Raw genomic sequence first — 18,848 nt, 5'->3', positions numbered from 1 at the left:
GGTCCTGTGATCGAGACCCACATCAGGCTCTCTGCTTAGCAGGGAGCCTGCTTCCTCCTCTCTCTGCCAGCCTCCCTGCCTACTGATCTCTGTCAAATAAATAATAAATAAAATCTTAAAAAAAAAAAAGGAACTGGAAATGTTAACCAAAAAGAAGTCCGTAGAGGATAGAGTGGCATCAGAGAATGAGCTCCCCAGCACTGGGGACATCCAAGTGGATGTAAGCCGTCTCCAGGCTCTTCCCCGCTCGCTCCCTTTTACCCTCCAGTCTCTGCTCAAGTGTCACCTACCCAGAGGGGCATCCCTGAACTCCACCCTCATAAGCACTGCATGCCAGACCATTCTTGAACACAGAGCCCTGGTGCAGCATCTTTACCTACTGGTCACATCTCTACACACCTGCCCCCATTTAAAGTATCCTCCTTGAGAGCAAGCCCCTCGCTCAGTCTGCCGCCTGCAGCATCCCACACCCAGACTCTACCAGGCACGTGGAAGGTACTCTGCAATTTGTCTGTGGGATGAGGAAATAAAATCCCAGCTTTGCCTCTCACTGGCTGTGTGACCTTATGTTCGTGACTGTACCTCTCTGAGCCTCATCCTATCAACTGTAAAATTTGTATTAAAATATGGTCATCATGAGGTTCAAAACAAATTAAGGACCGTGTCACTTTTCAATTGCAATGCTACTGTGAGCCATTGTTGCTAACAATGAAAAATTGGGCACTCACTCACCCAAAGGCAGGGTTTGTGCCTCTCCACCATGGGAAGATGCTGTGAAACCTTTCGAGAAATGGGGATCTGCCCTAAAAATCTACATTTTCTGGCAAGAATGTTAAGGTTTTTATTTTATTGCCTCTAAAAGCAGGATCCAAGGGCACCTGGATGGCTCAGTCATTAAGTGTCTGCCTTGGGCTCAGGTCATGATCCCAAGGTCCTGGGATCGAGCCCCACATCCAGCTCACTCTCGGCGGGAAGCCTGCTTCTCCTTCATCCACTTCCCCTGCTTATATTCCCTCTTGCAGTCTCTCTCTCTCTCTCTCTCTCTCTCTCTCTGTCAAATAAATAAAATATTTAAAATAAAATAAATAAAAGCAGGATCCAGAGGCCCTGGATTCATTAGGCGTTTCCTGGGCATGCTCTGTACTCCAGGCCCTGTGCGGGGGCCAAGAGGAGGAAAGGATCTGTCCGCAGAGATCACTGAATGAGATAAGTATGACCCACCTCTCGTGACGCTTCCATCTTTCCTAAGGAGATAAAAAAAACTAAACAAATAATTTTTTACAAGACGAATGTTAGTCACCCAGTGAAACACTAACAGCGAAGCAAAAGAAGCAGGAGCCAGGTGGCATCATGAGTTCGAGACCCTGGTTTCTCTGTGCGCTGCTCAGCCTAGAGCACTCCTCCATAGCTCCATCTGGAAAATGGGAAGACTAGTAGGCTCGACCTCACACAGCTGTGGTGAGAATTAAATGAACTCGTGTAAATCCCCAGAGTGCCAAGCCCGTGGTACAGAAAAAGCACAGTGCCGGGCTCCTCGGAGGGGTGGTGAGGAAATGTCTGTTTGATGAGAACACGAGTGCCTGAAGATCTAGGGGAGATGCATTCTGGGCACCAGAGGACTACGGGTAAAGAGGTCTCTGGGCAGTGATAAGCCTGGGTATGACCCAGAAAGAGAATGCTGCCAGTGAGAAGTGGCCATTTCGAAATCTGCAGGCCACAGAACAGAGTGCAGGATTTTATCCCCAGGCTAGAGGTAAGCTACTAAACTGTCTTGAGGAGGGAAGACGGGAGGTCGGGTCTGCTTCGATTTAATGTAAAGGAGGGTCATCCCGGCTGCACGTGGACAGTGGGCTAGACAGAGAGAAGCAGCAGGGGTGTTGGCTGAGAGGAGTGAAGGCAAGATCTCCCACCCAAGGCCAGGGACCCGCTACTGAGAATGAGACAGGACACTCCAAATCCTTCTCCATCTGGGGAGACGTCTGGGCCAAAATATGGGAAAAATGATTAAACTCTGACACAAGGGAGAGACAGAAGCAGATGGCCTGTGAACCCACAGCAAAAAAAGAAAGAAAGAAGACATGATCTAAGCCCTTGAGCAAAAATACATCTCCCCTTACATTTTGGAACATATCACAATTAATATTGATCTTAATTACACTAACGTTAGTCGAGTGCTTATTTATGTGCCCAGGATAATGGGCTAAATTTATTTCCTCATTCAATTCCCTTAAAAGCCTCACGCTTTCATTCAACAATTCAGTAAATATGTATTACTGGCGCTGCTCCAGGTGAGAAAAACAAAGTGTCTACTCTTACGGGGTTTATACTCTAGAGATAGAGACAGAACCCAAATAAGGAAACAAAAATATTTCAGAGTGCGATGAGAACAAGGAAGGAAACAAAGCAGAGTAAGGGGCGAAGAGGGATGTGGGAGGAGCAGCCTTTTTAGGAACAGTGGTCAGAGATCTCATGGAGGAGATAACTCTTGGAACAGAGGCATAAATGATGAGACCAAGACACTCATGATTAAATCTGGGAAAGAGTGTTCCATGCAGAAGGCCGGGCAAGTACAGAGGCCCTGCTGAGCTAGGTGTGAAGTTGATGTACTTGAAGCATAGAAAAAAGACCAAGGTAGCTACAGCACAGTGAGTAGAGAAAGGCAGGGTATGGGGCGCTGGGGCTATAGGGCTGGTTAAGCATCTGCCTCTTGGTTTCAGCTCAGGTCGTGATCTCATGGTCATGATATCAAGCGCCATGTAGGGAATCCACACTCAGCGGGGAGTCTGCTTCAGATTCTTTCTCCCTCTCCCTCTGCCCCCACCCCAGCTGTGCTTGCACGCTCTCTCTCAAATAAATTAAAAAAAAAAAAGGGGGGGGAGGCTATAAAGTTGAAAGATAGCCAGGGACCAGACAGGCCACAGAAGACGTTCATGTTTCACTCTAAGCACATAGTAGGAAACTGCTAGAAAACTGTGAACTGATTGCCTTGGGTACCACTAGGGCAGGAACCCTAGAGAAGCAAGAGTGGACACTGGAAGTCTAAATAGGAGGCTGGATATGGTGGGGAAAGTGGTAGCATTCAAGATGTATTTTGAGGGGCGCCTGGGTAGCTCGTTAAGCATCTGCCTTCAGCTCAGATCATGATCCCAGGGTCCTGGGATCAAGCCTGGCATCAGCTCCCTGCTCAAAGGGGAAGCCTGCTTCTCCCTCTCCCACTTCCCCTGCTTGTGTTCCCTCTCTCGCTGTGTCTCTCTCTGTCAAATAAATAAATTAAAAAAAAAAAAAAGATGCATTTTGAAAGTTGGGATGCCTGGGCGGTGACTCAATTGTTTAAGTGCCTGCCTTCAGCTCAGGTGGGATCGAGTCCCAACAGGCTCCTTGCTCTTCAAGGAATCTTCTTCCCACTCTGCCTGCTACTCCCCCTGCCTGTGCTCTCTCTCCCTCTCTCTGATGAATAGATAAATAAGATCTTTAAAAAAAAAAAAAAAAGACGTATTTTGAAAGTAGAGCAAAGAGCATTGGATAAAGGACTTAATGTGGAAATGTGGTGGGAAAGGGAAAGGGAAAAGGAACTATTAATGATGACTACAAGGTTTTATACTGGGCACCATTAATCAAGTGCCATCAGCAAAAATTAGGAACATGAGCAGGTTGGGAGAAAATTTATGGAAACAAATGCACTTATTAAAATTTTTTTTAAATAAAGATCTTATTTATTTATTTATTTATTTGACAGGGAGAGGGAGCATAAGCAGGGGGAGCTGCAGAGGGAAAGACAGAAGCAGACTCCCCGCTGAGCAGGGAGCACATGAGGTTGGATCCCAGGACCCTGAGATCATGACGCGACAGGAAGGCTAACCTACTGAGCCACCCAAGCGCCCCCCCCATTAACATTTTCATTTCACAGATGAATAAATAGCTTGAGAATGATCAAATAACCTGTCCAAGTTCACACAACTGGTAAGTGGAATTACTATTTTCACATGAATTTATTTTTATCCTCATAGTGACCAAGTATTAATCATCTCCAATTTACAGATAAGGAAACAGACCCAGAGATGTGAAGCCTACACAGCTAGCAAGTGGCAGAGGCGAGCAGATATCAGATCTAACAGATGTATTTTCCAATAAAGGAGTCAGTCAGGCTGGGAGACTGATAAGGAATCCCAGCAGATCAGATAGAAAAGAACGTGAAGTGAATAAAAACACATCCTCAGATTCTCTTTTTCAATGTTTTGAAATTCCCGAATATGATTCAAGGACAAATTCCAGAGGCCAAGAATTGCGGAAAGGACAGCGCCGTTGTCCTTTGTAGCAAAGTGGTTCCCCAGCCGCCACATCAGAATCACAATCGCTACCTAACAAGCAGATTCCCGGCCTCCAGCCTAGCCGTCGCTGAATAAGTTAGTTCAATGGAAGTCAGACCCGGAGTCTCCATTCTAGACATTAGCGCTCCAGAAATCGTCGTCGTAGGACGACTTGAGAACCGTGAAGTATGGTTTGAATCCTGGCGGCTACCCCTACACTAGCAGCCGTGCTACTCTGGATACCCCGCCTTCCGGGCCTCAGTTTCCAAAACTAAAAGAAGGGGCGGGAGCGGGGCAGGGGAGGGGCGGAGGAATGGTAACCATAACCTCTGCCCCGGACCCTCGACCTGCCCCCAGCTGTGAGACCCGAGCCACACCACTGGCCAGTGCAGGCCGGAGGCCCGGTCACTCTGCGATACAGAAGGGCCGAAGCGATTCCCGTGAACCGCTACGAGACCGGGAGAGGCCGTCACCGCTCCCCGCCTCCAGCTTCCAGTGCACCGCCGCCACGTTTCAAAAAATTCGGGACGCCCTCTGGGGGCGTCGCCGGATGCGCCCGTGACGTAACTGTAAACACACCCCCGGCCTTTTAGCTCCTCGGAAACCTTGTGTACACCTCTCAAAGAATAGTGACGAATTTCCGGTGTGCAGTCGCTTTACGGCTCGTGCGTTCTGCCGTTGATTCCGGAGGAAGCTAGAGAGCAGTTTACGACAGCACCGATTGTGTTTACGGCGCCGGCCGGTGCGCGCGCATCTTTCTTCCTTTTCCCCTGTTCCTTGGAGGGTAACCGGGTGCGCGGTATCCGGCCTGGACCATCTCTCGCCATCCGGGCCCCGCAGAGGCCTTTACAGGTGAGTGGAATGTTCCCTAGGGTTCCGTGGATCTCTGGAGCCTGCTTGGGCCAGGCCCGGCCTTCGGAGGCCTCCCGGAAGAGACCTCCCGTACGTCTGTGGCCTCCTCTGGCCCTCCGCTGGGCGGGGTTCGAATCCACCTTCGGGGACCCCAGGCCGGACACACTTAGTGATGCGGCACACGGCCTTGTGGGTGAGGTCCCCTGGCCTTAGGCTTCGCTTTGCGGCCACGGGCTGAGGGACTTCGATAATACCTGTTCACCCCGTTGGGTCTCAGGGTCTTCAAAGTAGCCAGAGGCTCCCAGAATGTCTGTGAAGGAGGTATTTGGGGGGTTCCAGGCTGAGCAGTGTTTGAGCCTAACGTGAGGAGTTCACAGTCCAGAGGTTTTCTTCCCTTTTCTGTGAAGTGGAAGGCTGTGGTGGCATAGGTTTGATCTCTGATCTGAAACGGTCTCCCCTCTGGAATGATGGCATCCGATCTGGAGTGGCTGTGATAATCTACACGGCACCGTGGCCTGCCAGCCACAGGGCGCCTTCTGAGTGCCCTGGGGGTGCCTCCGCGGCGGAGGGTGCAGCTGTCACTCCGATGGGACTGACCGGCTGTTTCTGCTTCTGGTTCCCTTCTGCCCATGCTGTATGCGTTGAAGTCGGGCGAATTCCTCCTACCCGCTGGAGAAATGCACGCCAAGCCTCGGGTCTGTTTCCTTCTTGAACTGTCGCAGAGCAACTGGATTTTTTTTTTTTTTTACACCTTTTTGAAATATTGTTAACTGGGTTACTGGGTAGGGATACAACCCCGTTTCTTCTCGGGTGGCTGCCGAGCTGTAACGTAACGGGAAGAATGCTGGACTTAGGGCAGACAACCCTGGAAATCAGCCGTTTTGAAACCGTGGCCAGATCAGCAGTTTAACTGGCCGAGCTGCAGCCAAAAAATCTGAAATGTGGGGTGTGGGGGAGTTAGTGCTGTTAACTCACGTAGCACAGTGTCTGACACTCTGTAGGGGCTCGATAAATAGTCATTGTAACGAGACTTGTCTTGAAGCTGCCATCCCTTCTCGGTCCTCTTCCCGTGGTTTATCTTAAGTTTAGAGTCGGAAGATGAAGCCCGCTGGCACGTTCCTTGTTGCTGTCACCCCGGTTCACTTCTGTAGGAAGCCTCAGTCTCCCCGTCGTGGGACACGGAGGAGAGCTTCCTGTGATCACTGTGCTGTGCACTTTGATTGCTCCGGAAATACCTGTGCAACGGATTTTCGTCTAGGAACGCACCTGAGGATTACAATGATCAGTGCATGGGTTTTTGTTTTGTTTTGTTTTTTAGATTTTATTTATTTATTTGACAGAACAGAAGTAGGCAGGGCGGGGGCGGGGAGGGGGGTGGGAAGCAGGCTCCCTGCTGAGCAGAGAGCCCGACATGGGCCACGATCCCAGGACCCTGGGATCATGACCTGAGCTGAAGGCAGAGGCTTTAACCGACTGAGCCACCCAGGCACCCCAAGTGCATAGGTTTTTGATAGGAACCGTCAGGTGAAGATCTATTTGAGAGGAGCTATAGCATGACCAGAGCGCGGATTCCAGCCAGACTGCTTTGGTTCAGATTTTTTCATCAACTAGCACTGCAAAGTTGAACAATTTCTTAGCTTCTCTGTGCTTCAATGTTCTCATGTGAAGAGGGGGGATGATACTAGAAGCTACCTCAGGATTGTTCGGGGCATTTACTGGGTTTTTATGCAGGGTAGACACCAAGAACAATAGCTGGTACTCGTAAACATCTACAAACATGGGACGTATGGACGCTTTTACGACCCAGGGCTTATGGTAACCTCAGCTTTCTGACAGGCTTTTTGCTTGGCTCTGTGTCCCCTTGTTCTGCATAAGGATTTGCATTGATGACAGAAAATCAGAAGAACCAAGAAAGAAAGGTTGCACATGAGGCTGTACTTACGGACTTCTTTTTTCTCAGCACCTTGTGTTAAATGCATTTTTTGCAAATCCCAGATGTAATTGTGTGGCATTTTACAGTGGAAACATTTTCATATGTGTAACTACCCAGTCTTTAGCAATGATTTCATGCCGTGAATTTAACCAGGGTCTCATTCATTTAACAGATGAAAAGACTGAGTCTTAGAGAAGCTACGGATTGTATGACTTGGTGAAGGTGTTTCTGAGAACTAGAACATGGTTATTACACTGGAGAAAGGGTACTACGTTCCATCAAAGTTGAGGCACTACTGAATTAAAGAAGCACCCGTACGTTATGTAGCACCAAGAAGGACAAACTGCCAATTAGGATAAGAGAGCCGATGAAGCATAAGGTGCAGCCTCATTTCAAAGACATTATAGTGGGGAAAGTGGGTGTCAGAGAATCGGTGCAGCTTGGTAGATCAGTTTTGCTGGTGGTCTTCCGCGCTTTAAGTATTCACGATATTATCTACGAGAAAACAAATTCAGTTAGTAGGAGCTCAACAGCTGAGTGTTCCATTTTGTGTGTTGCCTTTCAGAGTTTATCATTATGTCTTAGCTTCCCACAGCGGAAGCCTGCTTGTACTCAGAGACCTTTCTTCATGAAGCTACTCACATTATTTGTATTTTTAAGGTTTTAGAAGATGGCGAAGTTCATGACCCCCGTGATCCAGGACAACCCCTCCGGCTGGGGTCCGTGTGCCGTGCCCGAGCAGTTTCGGGATATGCCCTACCAACCGTTCAGCAAAGGGGATCGGCTAGGAAAGGTACTTGCCTGTTGGTGAGAGTGAATCTTTTAAGGTGTGGCTGTGGCCCTCCGTTACTCCATTCCAGGTTTGTTCTCTCCAAAGCGTAACTCCTGTGTTCCTTAGGGGGACACCAGCTGGGGACACCGCCTGGGTACTAAACAGTAGTCCTAACAGATCTAGGCACTTAAAGGCCTTTCGATCCCCAGTCTGTCTTACGTTATTCCCAGATGGCGTCTTCACTTACAGGGGTTTCTGGGTTCGCAGAAACATGTCTGACTGACCTGTGTGCTCTTTCTTCTGCTGCTGCTCTCACAGGTTGCAGACTGGACGGGTGCCACATACCAAGATAAGAGATACACGAGTAAGTGTTCAACGGACTGCCCAGACCAGGGCCTTGGGAGGATTGTTACTTTTTCTAGTAACCTCCATCCAAAAACATTCTAGAACAGGAACAAAATGATGATGATGATAATTCGTAGTTTTTAGGGCTGTCTGAACTGTAGGCAGTATCCACTTTTTTTTTTAATGACCCCAAAACTTGGACTGCTCATTAAAGAGATTTAATCTGTTATAGGGGGATTTTTTTTTCCCCTCCCACTTTCAGGGAGCCATGAACCCTTTTACGTATCCTTTGAACTCATTCCCATTTTGTACTGCAGTGCCTAGGATTTACTGAACCTGGGAGGCCAGTCAGAGGACTCCACATATTAAGATTTCGATCCAGTAAATGGGTGGTGGTGGTGGTGGTTTTTCTGTGCCAGCTGAGATTGCTGGAAGGGGCTGCTTGTAACACCAAGTGACAATTATCTGAGGCCGAGGTCAGCAGTAAAGTGTAACATGACCTGTTGGACGTGTCTGCCTCGAGCACCAGGTGGTGCAGGTGTTTGCCGTTTGCATAGCGCACGCCCCATGTCTGCCCCTTCTGGGAGAGTAAAGGTGGACTCTTCTTCTTCCGGACCAAGGCAGGGCATGAAATGGGCTTGACATCCTCAGACTCTGTCTTGACTTAGAAAGTTCTTTAGGTCAGAGCTGTTCAGACTTGAATGTGCACATGAATCATCTGGGGATCTTAAAACTCTGATTCTGATTTGGTGGATGTGGGGTGAGTCCGTCAGCACACACCTCTGCTAAAGGTCCAGAGGGCACAGTTTGAATAGGAGGGCCCTAGACCAGCATGTGTGTAAAGTAACAGTAGCAGTTGTTACACATCCCTGCCTTTGCCTGCAGATAAGTACTCCTCTCAGTTCGGTGGTGGAAGTCAATATGCTTATTTCCACGAGGAGGACGAAACTAGTTTCCAGCTGGTGGACACAGCACGCACACAGAAGACCGCCTACCAGCGGAATCGGATGCGGTTTGCACAGGTAGGCCAGGAGCCAGCAATCCTACCGTCTTGGGGCCATTACCACTGGCAGCCACCTGCTGAAAATGCTACCTTGTGTGTACTGATGAAAGCGCGTTTTCATGGGCCTTCCAGTGACTTCCAAGTGGCTGACCATTGGTACATTGTGCTGAAGTAAACTTACTGGGTCCAGGGGTAGGTTTAAATGGTTTGGCTTTTTGTCGTAGGCTAGGACATCGTACCTCTGTGCCAAGAGGGGGTGCTTGTGTCAGGTAAAAAGGTGCCTGTTGCCTCATTTAATCGCTGTGTGCAGGCTTTATTAAGTAGATGGTCCAGTTGGGCTGCGTCTTACTACATAAAGAGCCAAACTACAACCCTAATAAAAGCCCGTAAACCTACTTCAATAAAAGATATGTGACTGTGTGTCCACGCGAATGTCGGGAAAAGCTCTCGCATTAAGCCTTGCCTCTTATCCCTCAGATCCCCAGGATTTTAACACGGGTGTTTTTTTCTTACTTCCCAGCGGAACCTCCGCAGAGACAAAGATCGACGGAACATGTTGCAGTTCAACCTGCAGACCCTGCCTAAGAGCGCCAAGCAGAAAGAGAGGTGAGGTTTCCTGTCCTCACCCTTCCAGGGCCGAGCGTACTCTGAAATCTCTGGGCCAGAGCAGGAGGACAGTGGTCTGCCCCAGCATTGCAGACAAAAACAGAAACCTTCCTGACACCAGCAAAGCCACTGTTTCAGCGCGCCCCTCGTTCTCCGAGGGCCATCGTTGGCAGGTAGCAGGGCAGGAGAGTACTTGGCAGTGGCCATGCACTGGTAGGAAATGAGGGCAGGTAAGAAGAGCTCTGGTGCTTCCCTCAGTCAGTTCTGCTGCGGCCCGAGCCCAGGGCCGCCTTCACATGGGGCCCTGGGAGCCACGTCGGCCAGCAGCCCTGCCCAGGCTGGGGCTGCTAGTGGCCAGTGTTGGGGGCAGTGTACCTCTTCTAGCACTCGTGTATACACTCGTGCTCTGCTCTTTTTCACGAAGCCCCTGTTTTCTTGGTTCCAAGAAGTCAGTGACAGTGTTGCAGGTTAGCAGAAGAGGATGGCAGCTTCTGCCCTTCAAAAACCCGCTGATTTAAAGATCTGCACCAAAAGCAGAGTCGTCTTGTCTTTCTAGAGAGCGCATACGACTGCAGAAAAAATTCCAGAAACAATTCGGAGTGAGGCAGAAGTGGGACCAGAAGTCACAGGTAGTGTATCCACACCAGAGTTCTATCTAGAAATTCAGTTTTGTCTGCTTATTTGGTTTTATAACTGCTTTATTGGAATCTTCCCGCACTATGTAGTCCACCCATTTCAAGTGTACAGTTCGGTGGTTCTTGTTATGTTCACGGATGCGGGCCTGCAGCCAGTTCCAGAACAGTCTCGTCATTCTGAAAAGAACCCCACGCCCTTCAGCAGCCAGCCTTTGCTCTCTCTACACAGCCCTCGGCTACTACCCGTCCCTTCTGTCTCTGGGTTTGCCTCTTCCAGACATTTCCTATACATAGACTGCTGTGACACAAGGGCCTTTTTGTCTGGCTCCTTCCACGGAGCACGTTTTCAGGTTCATCCAGGGCCTCCTTATTGCCGAGTCTGTGGTACGAGTGTACCACGTGTCCTTACCCGTTCCCTGGGACACGGACGTCTGGGTGGGTTCCGCTTGCTGCTGGTGGGGAAGTGCTGCTGTAAACGTTCGTGCACGGGCGCTCGTGGGGATGCCGTGAGGGCGGGAGGTGCGCGCGAGCAGGAGATGGCTCTGGCGGCAGCAGTTCGGTTTTGCGGGATGCGATGCTTGCTGGGCTGACATCCCGTGAGACAGAAGCTGCTAGAACTCCTATACGTGTGAAAGAGCTGGTGTGCCCTGGGTGCCGACATCACCTAGGAGGAAAATTCCTGGTTGTTTTTGACCTCTTGCCTCCTTCGGTCCTCTTCTAGACTGCAAAGCCTGGAGTCGGGATGCTGTCTCAGAAAGCAGCCAGCGCGTGGCACAGGCTCTGGAGGGATTTACTGACTAAGAGCCTTCCACGCTGTTAACCTGTCTTCTCCTTCTGTTACACGCTGGCTGTCATTCTCCCTCCACTGGTTCTGCACAGAAACCCCGAGACTCTTCAGTGGAAGTCCGTAGTGACTGGGAGGTGAAGGAGGAGATGGACTTTCCTCAGTTGATGAAGATGCGCTACTTGGAAGTGTCGGAGCCACAGGACATGTAAGTTGTGTCTTCTGCCACCTCCTGCCACGCGCATGTGCGTGTGGACCAGCGAGTTGTGTGGCTCTTTCGGCAGGAAGAGAAAGACCGTAGTTCATCAGAGGCAGAGCTTCTCCTGATGTCACAAAGAGCTGTTGCCCTCGAGTGGTAGATGGAAGTCAGTCATTGGGGGCCAGAGCGCCAGGCAGGAACCTGCATGCCCAGATGCCTCCGTAACTGCCCGTGTCCCTCTCTTGGCCTTAGTCTCCCCATCATTAAAGTGGGGAGTCTGCATCATTCAGTTGTGTTCACGCTGTTCTGTGGAGCCACATCCAGAGCTTAGCAGACAGGGACCTGTGTGAGCTCCGGGAGCTTGTCTCTCCTGCTCCCGACAGAGGAACCCTCTCCTTTTATAGGTGGGATTTCTGGATAAGACTTTGGATTGCACAGCTTTTTTCTTTTTTTTTTTTTTTTTTTTTTTTTTTTTTTTTCCTAAAGATTGATTTATTTCTTAGAAAGCAAGCACGTAAGCAGAGGGAGGGGCCGGGGGAGCGGGAGAGAACGTCAGGCAGATTCCGAGTCCCCTCCGGGTGCAGAGCCTGCTGCGGGGCCTCGTCTCACCGCGCTGAGCCTGGCCTGAGCCGAAATCAAGAGTCAGGCGCTCAGCCAGCCGAGCCACGCAGGCACCGCTCTGTGGCTTTTTAAAAACAAAGACAAAAAGCTGATGGTGCCGTTTCCCTTGTCGCCTGGCCGCCGGCCTCAGCGAGTGCTGCGGGGCCCTGGAGTACTATGACAAAGCCTTCGACCGCATCACCACCAGGAGCGAGAAGCCGCTGCGGAGCATCAAGCGCATCTTCCACACCGTCACCACCACAGACGACCCTGTCATCCGAAAGGTGGGCCCCGTGGGCGTCCGCGTGGATTCCCGGGCCTCGGAACCCCCTCCGTCTCCGATGCTCCCAGATGGGGCAGGGGCCGCTGGGACACGGCCACCCTGCGGGCTTTGCCGTGACACGGGCGTTAAGTGGAGCCGGACCCGAACCCCAGCCCTGCCACCCTTCCTCGCGTCGCCTGCCTGAACCCTCCATTCCTCACCTGGGAAGCGGGGCGGAGTGTGCTTAACACAAGCCACTGGGGTGAGGCGAGAGCATCACGACATGCCATCCTGGAATGTGGCGCATGCTCAGTGAGCTGCGGTCCCTCGTAGTGGGGGGGGGGGGGGGGGCGGCAACACGCCTGCCTGCCGGAGCTTGCGAACTACCCCTTCGAACCCCTAGCGGGGTGTATACTTGGATGTGAGGGCGTGAGAGCTCCCTGCAGAGGGCCAGTTAGATCTGAGAGTATCCTCACCTCTTTCTCCCCTGTCCTCTGCAGCTGGCAAAAACCCAGGGGAACGTATTCGCCACGGACGCCATCCTCGCCACGCTGATGGGCTGCACGCGCTCCGTGTACTCCTGGGACATCGTCGTGCAGAGAGTCGGCTCCAAGCTCTTCTTTGACAAGAGGGACAACTCCGACTTTGGTAGGAAGCCTGTTTGGGAGCAGCACAAAGGTGTTGGCTGTCATGTTGGTTCGGAGCAAGTCCCTGGTTCTAGAGAATGGGCGGGAAACAGTTTGTCTCCCCACAGCACTGACAGCCGAGGCCAAGGCACCTCCTCGAGGCCCCAGTACCGAGCTTCCAAACGTTACTTCTTTGGAATGTAGGGGTGGCACTTTCCTGACTTCTGCCAGTACCACCTTTGACATTTACTTCATGTTTTTTTTCAAGTTAAGGTCTTTTTTCCTTTACTTCAGTGTATTTTTTTTTTCAAAGATTTTATTTACTCGACAGACACACAGCAAGAGAGGGAACACAAGCAGGGGGAGGGGGAGGGAGAAGCAGGCTTCCCGCTGAGCGGGGTGTCTGACGCAGGGCTGGGTCCCGGGACCCAGGGATCATGACCTGAGCCGAAGGCCTACTTCAGTGTATTTATGAAGGGAAAACTACGCGTGCATGTGTTCGATACCACACAAACACGAATACTCAGGCCCTGAAGGGAAACCAGGTCACTAAAGCATGATAGCAGCAAGGCGGGGTGACACAATTCCATACCTGAGGCTTAGGGTCTTTTTTTAGTCAAAAAGCTAACAAAGTCAGACATTCTCTTGAATCCAAAAAGATTGAAACGGGATTGGTTTCTTGAATTTAACATTAGAGAGGATGTGAAGTTACCCCGCGGCGCTCCCCCCCTCCCCTCCCCCCCCCTTGGGAGAGCTGGCTTGGCAGGTGGTGGTTCCTTGAAGGACGGGCCTGCGCCCCTCCCCGTAGTGCCAAGCACGTTAGCGGCTCGGTGTTGTGGGTGGGCGACCGCACCGCCGCTTTTGCAGACCTCCTGACAGTGAGTGAGACCGCCAACGAGCCGCCGCAGGATGAAGGCAGTTCCTTTAATTCGCCGCGCAACTTGGCCATGGAAGCGACCTACATCAACCACAACTTTTCCCAGCAGTGCTTGAGAATGGTGAGGCGGTGAGAGCCTCTGGGCCTCAGTTTCCAGACCATCTGCTTGGTGGTGGGCTCCGGGGTGGTGGGGCTGAGCGGGGCAGACGGGGTCCCGGTCTGTCACGGAGGAGCCCACCCTGGGGCTTTGAGGTCAGGCTGCCTGACCGAATCCTAGACCGAGCACTTCAGAGCTCTGCGGTGTGTGGGACGTTCTCTGTGAGGCTGGAGTCCTAGGAACACTTGTCTCGGCCAGACAGGCTGTAGGGATTCTTTCAGCTCTCGGACAGACACTCGGTTTGATACAAACACATTGTCCAGGTGCTGGAGATCTAGCAGTGAGCTAAGTTCCTACCCTCAGGAGGCTTCATTCTAATGGAGGAGGAAAGACAGTAAACGAATAAACCTGTGTATGACAAGCGGTGGTGTGCGCTCTAGAAAAATGAAACGGGAGGGGGGTGTGGCTGCTAATTCAGACACACGAAGCACCCAGGCGGCTGTGCAAGCATTTGGGACCTCTCCGGGTTCGTGCTGGAGGTCGGGAAGGGTAAACGGCACCCACCCCGCCCTGGGGGGCTGCAGGGGGCCGGCCATGCCTGTAACTACGCCGAGCGCAGGGTCTGGCCAATGGGCTCGGCCGCGAGTGCTCACGGTCTGCTGACACCTCTGTCTCTTGGCAGGGGAAGGAAAGATACAACTTCCCCAACCCAAACCCATTCGTGGAGGATGACATGGACAAGAATGAAGTCGCCTCAGTCGCCTACCGGTACGGCAGCCCCCCGGGGGAGTGGGCTCTCTGAAAGCCGGGGCCTCCAGTGGCTGACCAAGCTCCCTGTTCCCTGCAGGTACCGCAGGTGGAAGCTTGGAGACGACATCGACCTTATTGTCCGTTGTGAGCATGATGGCGTCATGACCGGAGCCAACGGGGAAGTGTCCTTCATCAACATCAAGACCCTCAACGAGTGGGATTCCAGGGTGAGGCGTGCTTGGTCACCCTGTCTGTGGTTCCTGCGGGCCCTGCTGTACCTGGCTAGCCAGGTCTTGTGTCCCTGTGTCCCTGTGCGTCACTTACACAGCTACCAAGATTTTTTTTTTTTTTTGTCTTCTGAGTTTTTCCTCCCCTTCGTTCCTCATTGAGAAAGAGACCGTGCCTGTGTAGAATGTGGCTAAGGCTAGAACTTTTCTGCTCGTATGGCACGCAGGAGACACGCAGGAACCAGGAGTAGTGATGTTTTCACAGGGCTTTGTCCCCCTCTGTTCCGCTCTGCCCTCCCGTGGGCTTCTCTCTGCAAGCGTCTGGTTTTGATCTCTCGTCATCCGGGTTGGCAGGTGTCCTGTAAGCCCCGGAGCTCTGTTTTTTGATCTGTTCTTTCGCTTAGAGCAGCCGCAACCTTCCCTCCAACCTTCTGATTTCTTCTTCCAACTCCTTCCCTTCTTGAACTTCGAGATTCTCAGATCAGCGAAGATTTGGCTCTTCAGGAGGCCTCTTGAAAGAAATGGGCTTCCTTCATCTCTCCTCTTTCTGCTTCCCTCCTGCTGGGGCTGCGGGATCGCTGGGCTGCGCCCTCTCTGAAGCTGCCCGGGTTTCTGACTTGGCTGCGGGGGGCAGTGCGCCAGGGCGCCGCTGTACCCAACGAAGGGTCCTCCGCGGCAAGGACAGCTCAGGCGCACGTTGAACAGCGTCTAATGAGACGGAGTCTGTGGGCTGTTGTGCTCTGCCTTCATTAGAGACTCGGGGACCCGCATTGACTGCTGCTGATTCCCACTCCCCAGGCGGCCTTGGCCTCTGCCACCTGATAAAGGAGCTCACCAGAAGCCCTGCTGCGAACTCGGCTCTGGGGCCAGTGGCCTCTTCTCAGTCTTTCCACCGGTCCCCCCGATAGCATTCAGCGTCACTGTCGCCGTGTAGCTTTGCCCTCTGCGGTGCTCCCGGACTCCAGCCTTGCACGTTTTTTCAGTCCTCCTCTTGCTTTCTCTGCTGGCTCCCCTCCTTTCTGACTTCCAGTGGAGCCGCCTTTCAGGTCGGTCCCTCCACAGCTCTCTATGCCACAGTTACTTCTCTGTAGAGCTCTGTGTTCGTTTTCTCTTGCTCCGCAACAAAGGCTCAAAATGAATCTGAAGGTTCTGGAAGAAACATCTAGGCTTTCTAGTTAGAATTCAGAGTTCCTTGCCGTTGTGGGCTGAGTGCCCCGTTCTCATACCAGCTGTCCGCTGGGGCTTCTCGGCTCCTCGAGGTCCCCCACATCCCTTGCCCGAGGGTCCCCTCGGTCTTCAGATCAGCGTGCATCCAGCCTCTGACTTGACTTCTCTGTGTCCGGCTTGCACCCAGGTGGTCTCCCTATCTTAAGGGACCTTAGTTACATGCGCAGAATGCCCTTGACAGAGAAGGTGCCTAACCATGGGCATGACCTTTCCTCATCGGCACGGTTTCCCCCCGGCACAAGGGTTGGAGCCGTCGGGAGTCCTCTCCCGATGACTTAGTAGAATGGTGCCCACCCCAAGCCTCAACCTTGAACTGTAACCGTGGTTCCTCAGATCTGCTTGGGCTTCTCCGACCTGCAGTCCGTCTCCTCCCTCGGTTCTGCCGTCTTCGCCCACTTCAGGATGCTGTTGATCGTGCCTGTTACTGTGCACTTGCGGGCCTAGCTGACCTCCTCCGTGCCCTCCTCACCCCCCAGCTCGCTTGATCTCTGCCAACTCATTGTCCAAAACACTGCTCCCACCGCGCAGCATGGCTATGTGGAGAGAGTCTCGAAATGCCACAGCAAACTCGTAAGAGTGGTCTTGAGGGAATCGTATCTAAGTCCTATTCCTGAACAGTTTGGGCCTGACTGCTTAAAGGACTAGTATTTTCGGAGGCCTCTGGTTGCCATGAACCAAGACAATCTGAGAATCTCTGCCACCTGACCTTCAGCCAGTCACTTCACTTTGGGTCCCAAGTTCGCACATCTGTACACGAGGTGGTTGGAGCAGACGATCTCTTTGTTTGCCCGTGCATATACACAAGGTCAGACTCTGGCCTCCTCTCTGCAGCCTCCACCCCCACCCAGGCCTGACCCGACCTGCAGCCTGTCTTTCCCTCTGTACCTCTCCCGTCATGCCACCTCCAGCTCTGTCCGCATCCTCCCCAGGGGAGCCATCGCCTCCCCTCCATGGAGCCCTCCCTTCCCACACCGCACACAGTGAACGCTTGCCGCTGCCATTCATACGGCCCCTGTGTCACTGTGCACGCGTGGGTCCTAGTCTAGACTAGAGGGATAGGGGTTTGCCGGGCGCCCCCTGTGCGCCCAGGGGCCGTGTCTCTGCCTGTGATTTACCTGCGGACTCCCCGCTTCCGAGCCCACAAAGGAGTCCCTTCTCTGCTGGAGGAGGTCCCAGGCCTCAGGCAGTAGGGGCCCCCCTTCACGCTTGGGCCCGGCTTGCCTCCCGCAGCACTGCAACGGCGTTGACTGGCGTCAGAAACTGGACTCGCAGCGAGGTGCCGTCATCGCCACTGAGCTGAAGAACAACAGCTACAAGCTGGCCCGGTGGACGTGCTGCGCCTTGCTGGCCGGCTCCGAGTATCTCAAGCTGGGGTGAGGTCCGCGCGGGCACCCGGAATTCACCGGCTGCGAGGGGCGGTCTGTGGGCGGGGCGGGCCTCGCCGCTGTCCCTGGGGAAGAACTCGGGGCCCCAGGTGTGGCTGTGCCCCTGTGTGTCCCGCCCCCACCATGGTCGCCCCTCTCCCCTGCAAGGTATGTGTCCCGGTACCACGTGAAGGACTCCTCGCGCCACGTCATCCTGGGCACCCAGCAGTTCAAGCCCAATGAGTTCGCCAGCCAGATCAACCTGAGCGTGGAGAACGCCTGGGGCATCCTGCGCTGCGTCATCGACATCTGCATGAAGCTGGAGGAGGGCAAGTACCTCATCCTCAAGGACCCCAACAAGCAGGTCATCCGCGTCTACAGCCTGCCCGACGGCACGTTCAGCTCCGATGAGGACGATGAGGATGAAGAGGAGGAGGAGGAGGAGGAGGAAGGTGTGTGGCAGGCCTCCTTCTGAAGTCCAGGCAGGGCTGTTAGGCTAGCTAGGGACCGAGCTCCATGGCCACTGTTCTCTGGAGCCCTGACGCGGGACCAGCTGAGCGCTCCCGGAGACTAGACTCTGCAGCAGCCTGCCCTCCAGCGCCTGGAGCTGCTTCCAGAGCCTTCAGATCCCATGAGGGGTGCGGGGGGAGAGGGGCCTCCTAGAGGCCAGGGTGGGAAAGAAGCATGGAGGGAAAGGCAGTGGAATGGTTAGCCAGTGGTCTGGAGGAGGAAAGATGCTCTGGGCTGGATACACGGGCCCCGGGCTGCTTCTTTCCTGCTTCATTCCCCAGCTGGTGACTGCAGGAAATTCCTCGTAGCCCCATGACGATCAGGAACGCAGTGGGGAAAATCACAAGCACTTCCCCAGCATGACAGGGCTCATTTCTCTAACGTTTTCTGTCTTTCAGAGGAAGAAACTTAAACCAGATGGTGACGTGAAGCCGGAGTTTGTCGTTCCACTGAGCCTGGAAGGGTTTTGGATGCGTAGTGGAATGCTGATCTGATTCGTGCTGAAGTGTGACAGTGGAATAAAGTATAACTATTTAGTCTCTTACCTTTATCATGTGCTGCACTGGGACTGGCAGCTTCTCTTCCTTCCCCCAGTAGCTCCTGGGAGAGGGAAGGTGAGATATGGCTGTGTTCTATCTGGAGTTCATAATTGGGCTCCTTCGTTTGTTACTCATTTCATACTCCTGTTAGAGGGTGAATGTCCTAGATGTTTCTGTTCGTGGAACCCCCTGACATGGTCCTTTGCCGGGGATGGTTGTCAGTTTTCTGAGGCACCTAACAGAGGTCCCCCTGAGAGGTCTGTTTCCACAGCAGGGGTGCCTGCTGGCCATGTGCCAGACTTAGCTCCTGCCCTTAGAGACACAAATCACTAG

At 52.8% G+C, this 18,848-nt stretch overlaps 1 protein-coding gene across 1 annotated transcript; it reads left to right on the top strand.

Annotated features, from left to right (window-relative positions):
* The first annotated feature begins 5,030 nt into the window (after window positions 1–5,030).
* EIF3D (eukaryotic translation initiation factor 3 subunit D) lies at window positions 5,031–18,520 on the top strand. Its single transcript, XM_032836593.1, has 15 exons — window positions 5,031–5,159; window positions 7,753–7,885; window positions 8,183–8,228; window positions 9,095–9,231; window positions 9,733–9,818; window positions 10,375–10,447; window positions 11,333–11,445; window positions 12,188–12,320; window positions 12,799–12,946; window positions 13,792–13,922; window positions 14,581–14,666; window positions 14,746–14,875; window positions 17,333–17,475; window positions 17,635–17,918; window positions 18,375–18,520. The coding sequence occupies exons 2-15, from the start codon at window positions 7,763–7,765 to the stop codon at window positions 18,386–18,388; spliced, it is 1,647 nt and encodes a 548-aa protein (XP_032692484.1). The 5' UTR covers window positions 5,031–5,159; window positions 7,753–7,762; the 3' UTR covers window positions 18,389–18,520.
* Window positions 18,521–18,848: the final 328 nt, after the last annotated feature.

Source organism: Lontra canadensis, unplaced genomic scaffold (genome assembly GCF_010015895.1).
Source record: "Lontra canadensis isolate GAN:19392208 unplaced genomic scaffold, GSC_riverotter_1.0 scaffold93, whole genome shotgun sequence".
NCBI classification, from domain to species: Eukaryota; Metazoa; Chordata; class Mammalia; order Carnivora; family Mustelidae; genus Lontra; species Lontra canadensis.
Note: the sequence above shows the minus strand (reverse complement) of the source record. Positions and strands in the feature narration are given on the sequence as shown.

What these genes read in the sequence shown, in the direction of transcription:
- EIF3D (XM_032836593.1), top strand. Translation starts at nt 7,763, where the DNA reads ATGGCGAAGTTCATGACCCCCGTGATCCAGGACAACCCCTCCGGCTGG. An exon ending in AAGGGGATCGGCTAGGAAAG is followed by an intron (nt 7,886 to 8,182) that starts GTACTTGCCTGT and finishes CTGCTCTCACAG; the next exon opens with GTTGCAGACTGGACGGGTGC. An exon ending in AGTGGGACCAGAAGTCACAG is followed by an intron (nt 10,448 to 11,332) that starts GTAGTGTATCCA and finishes GGTTCTGCACAG; the next exon opens with AAACCCCGAGACTCTTCAGT.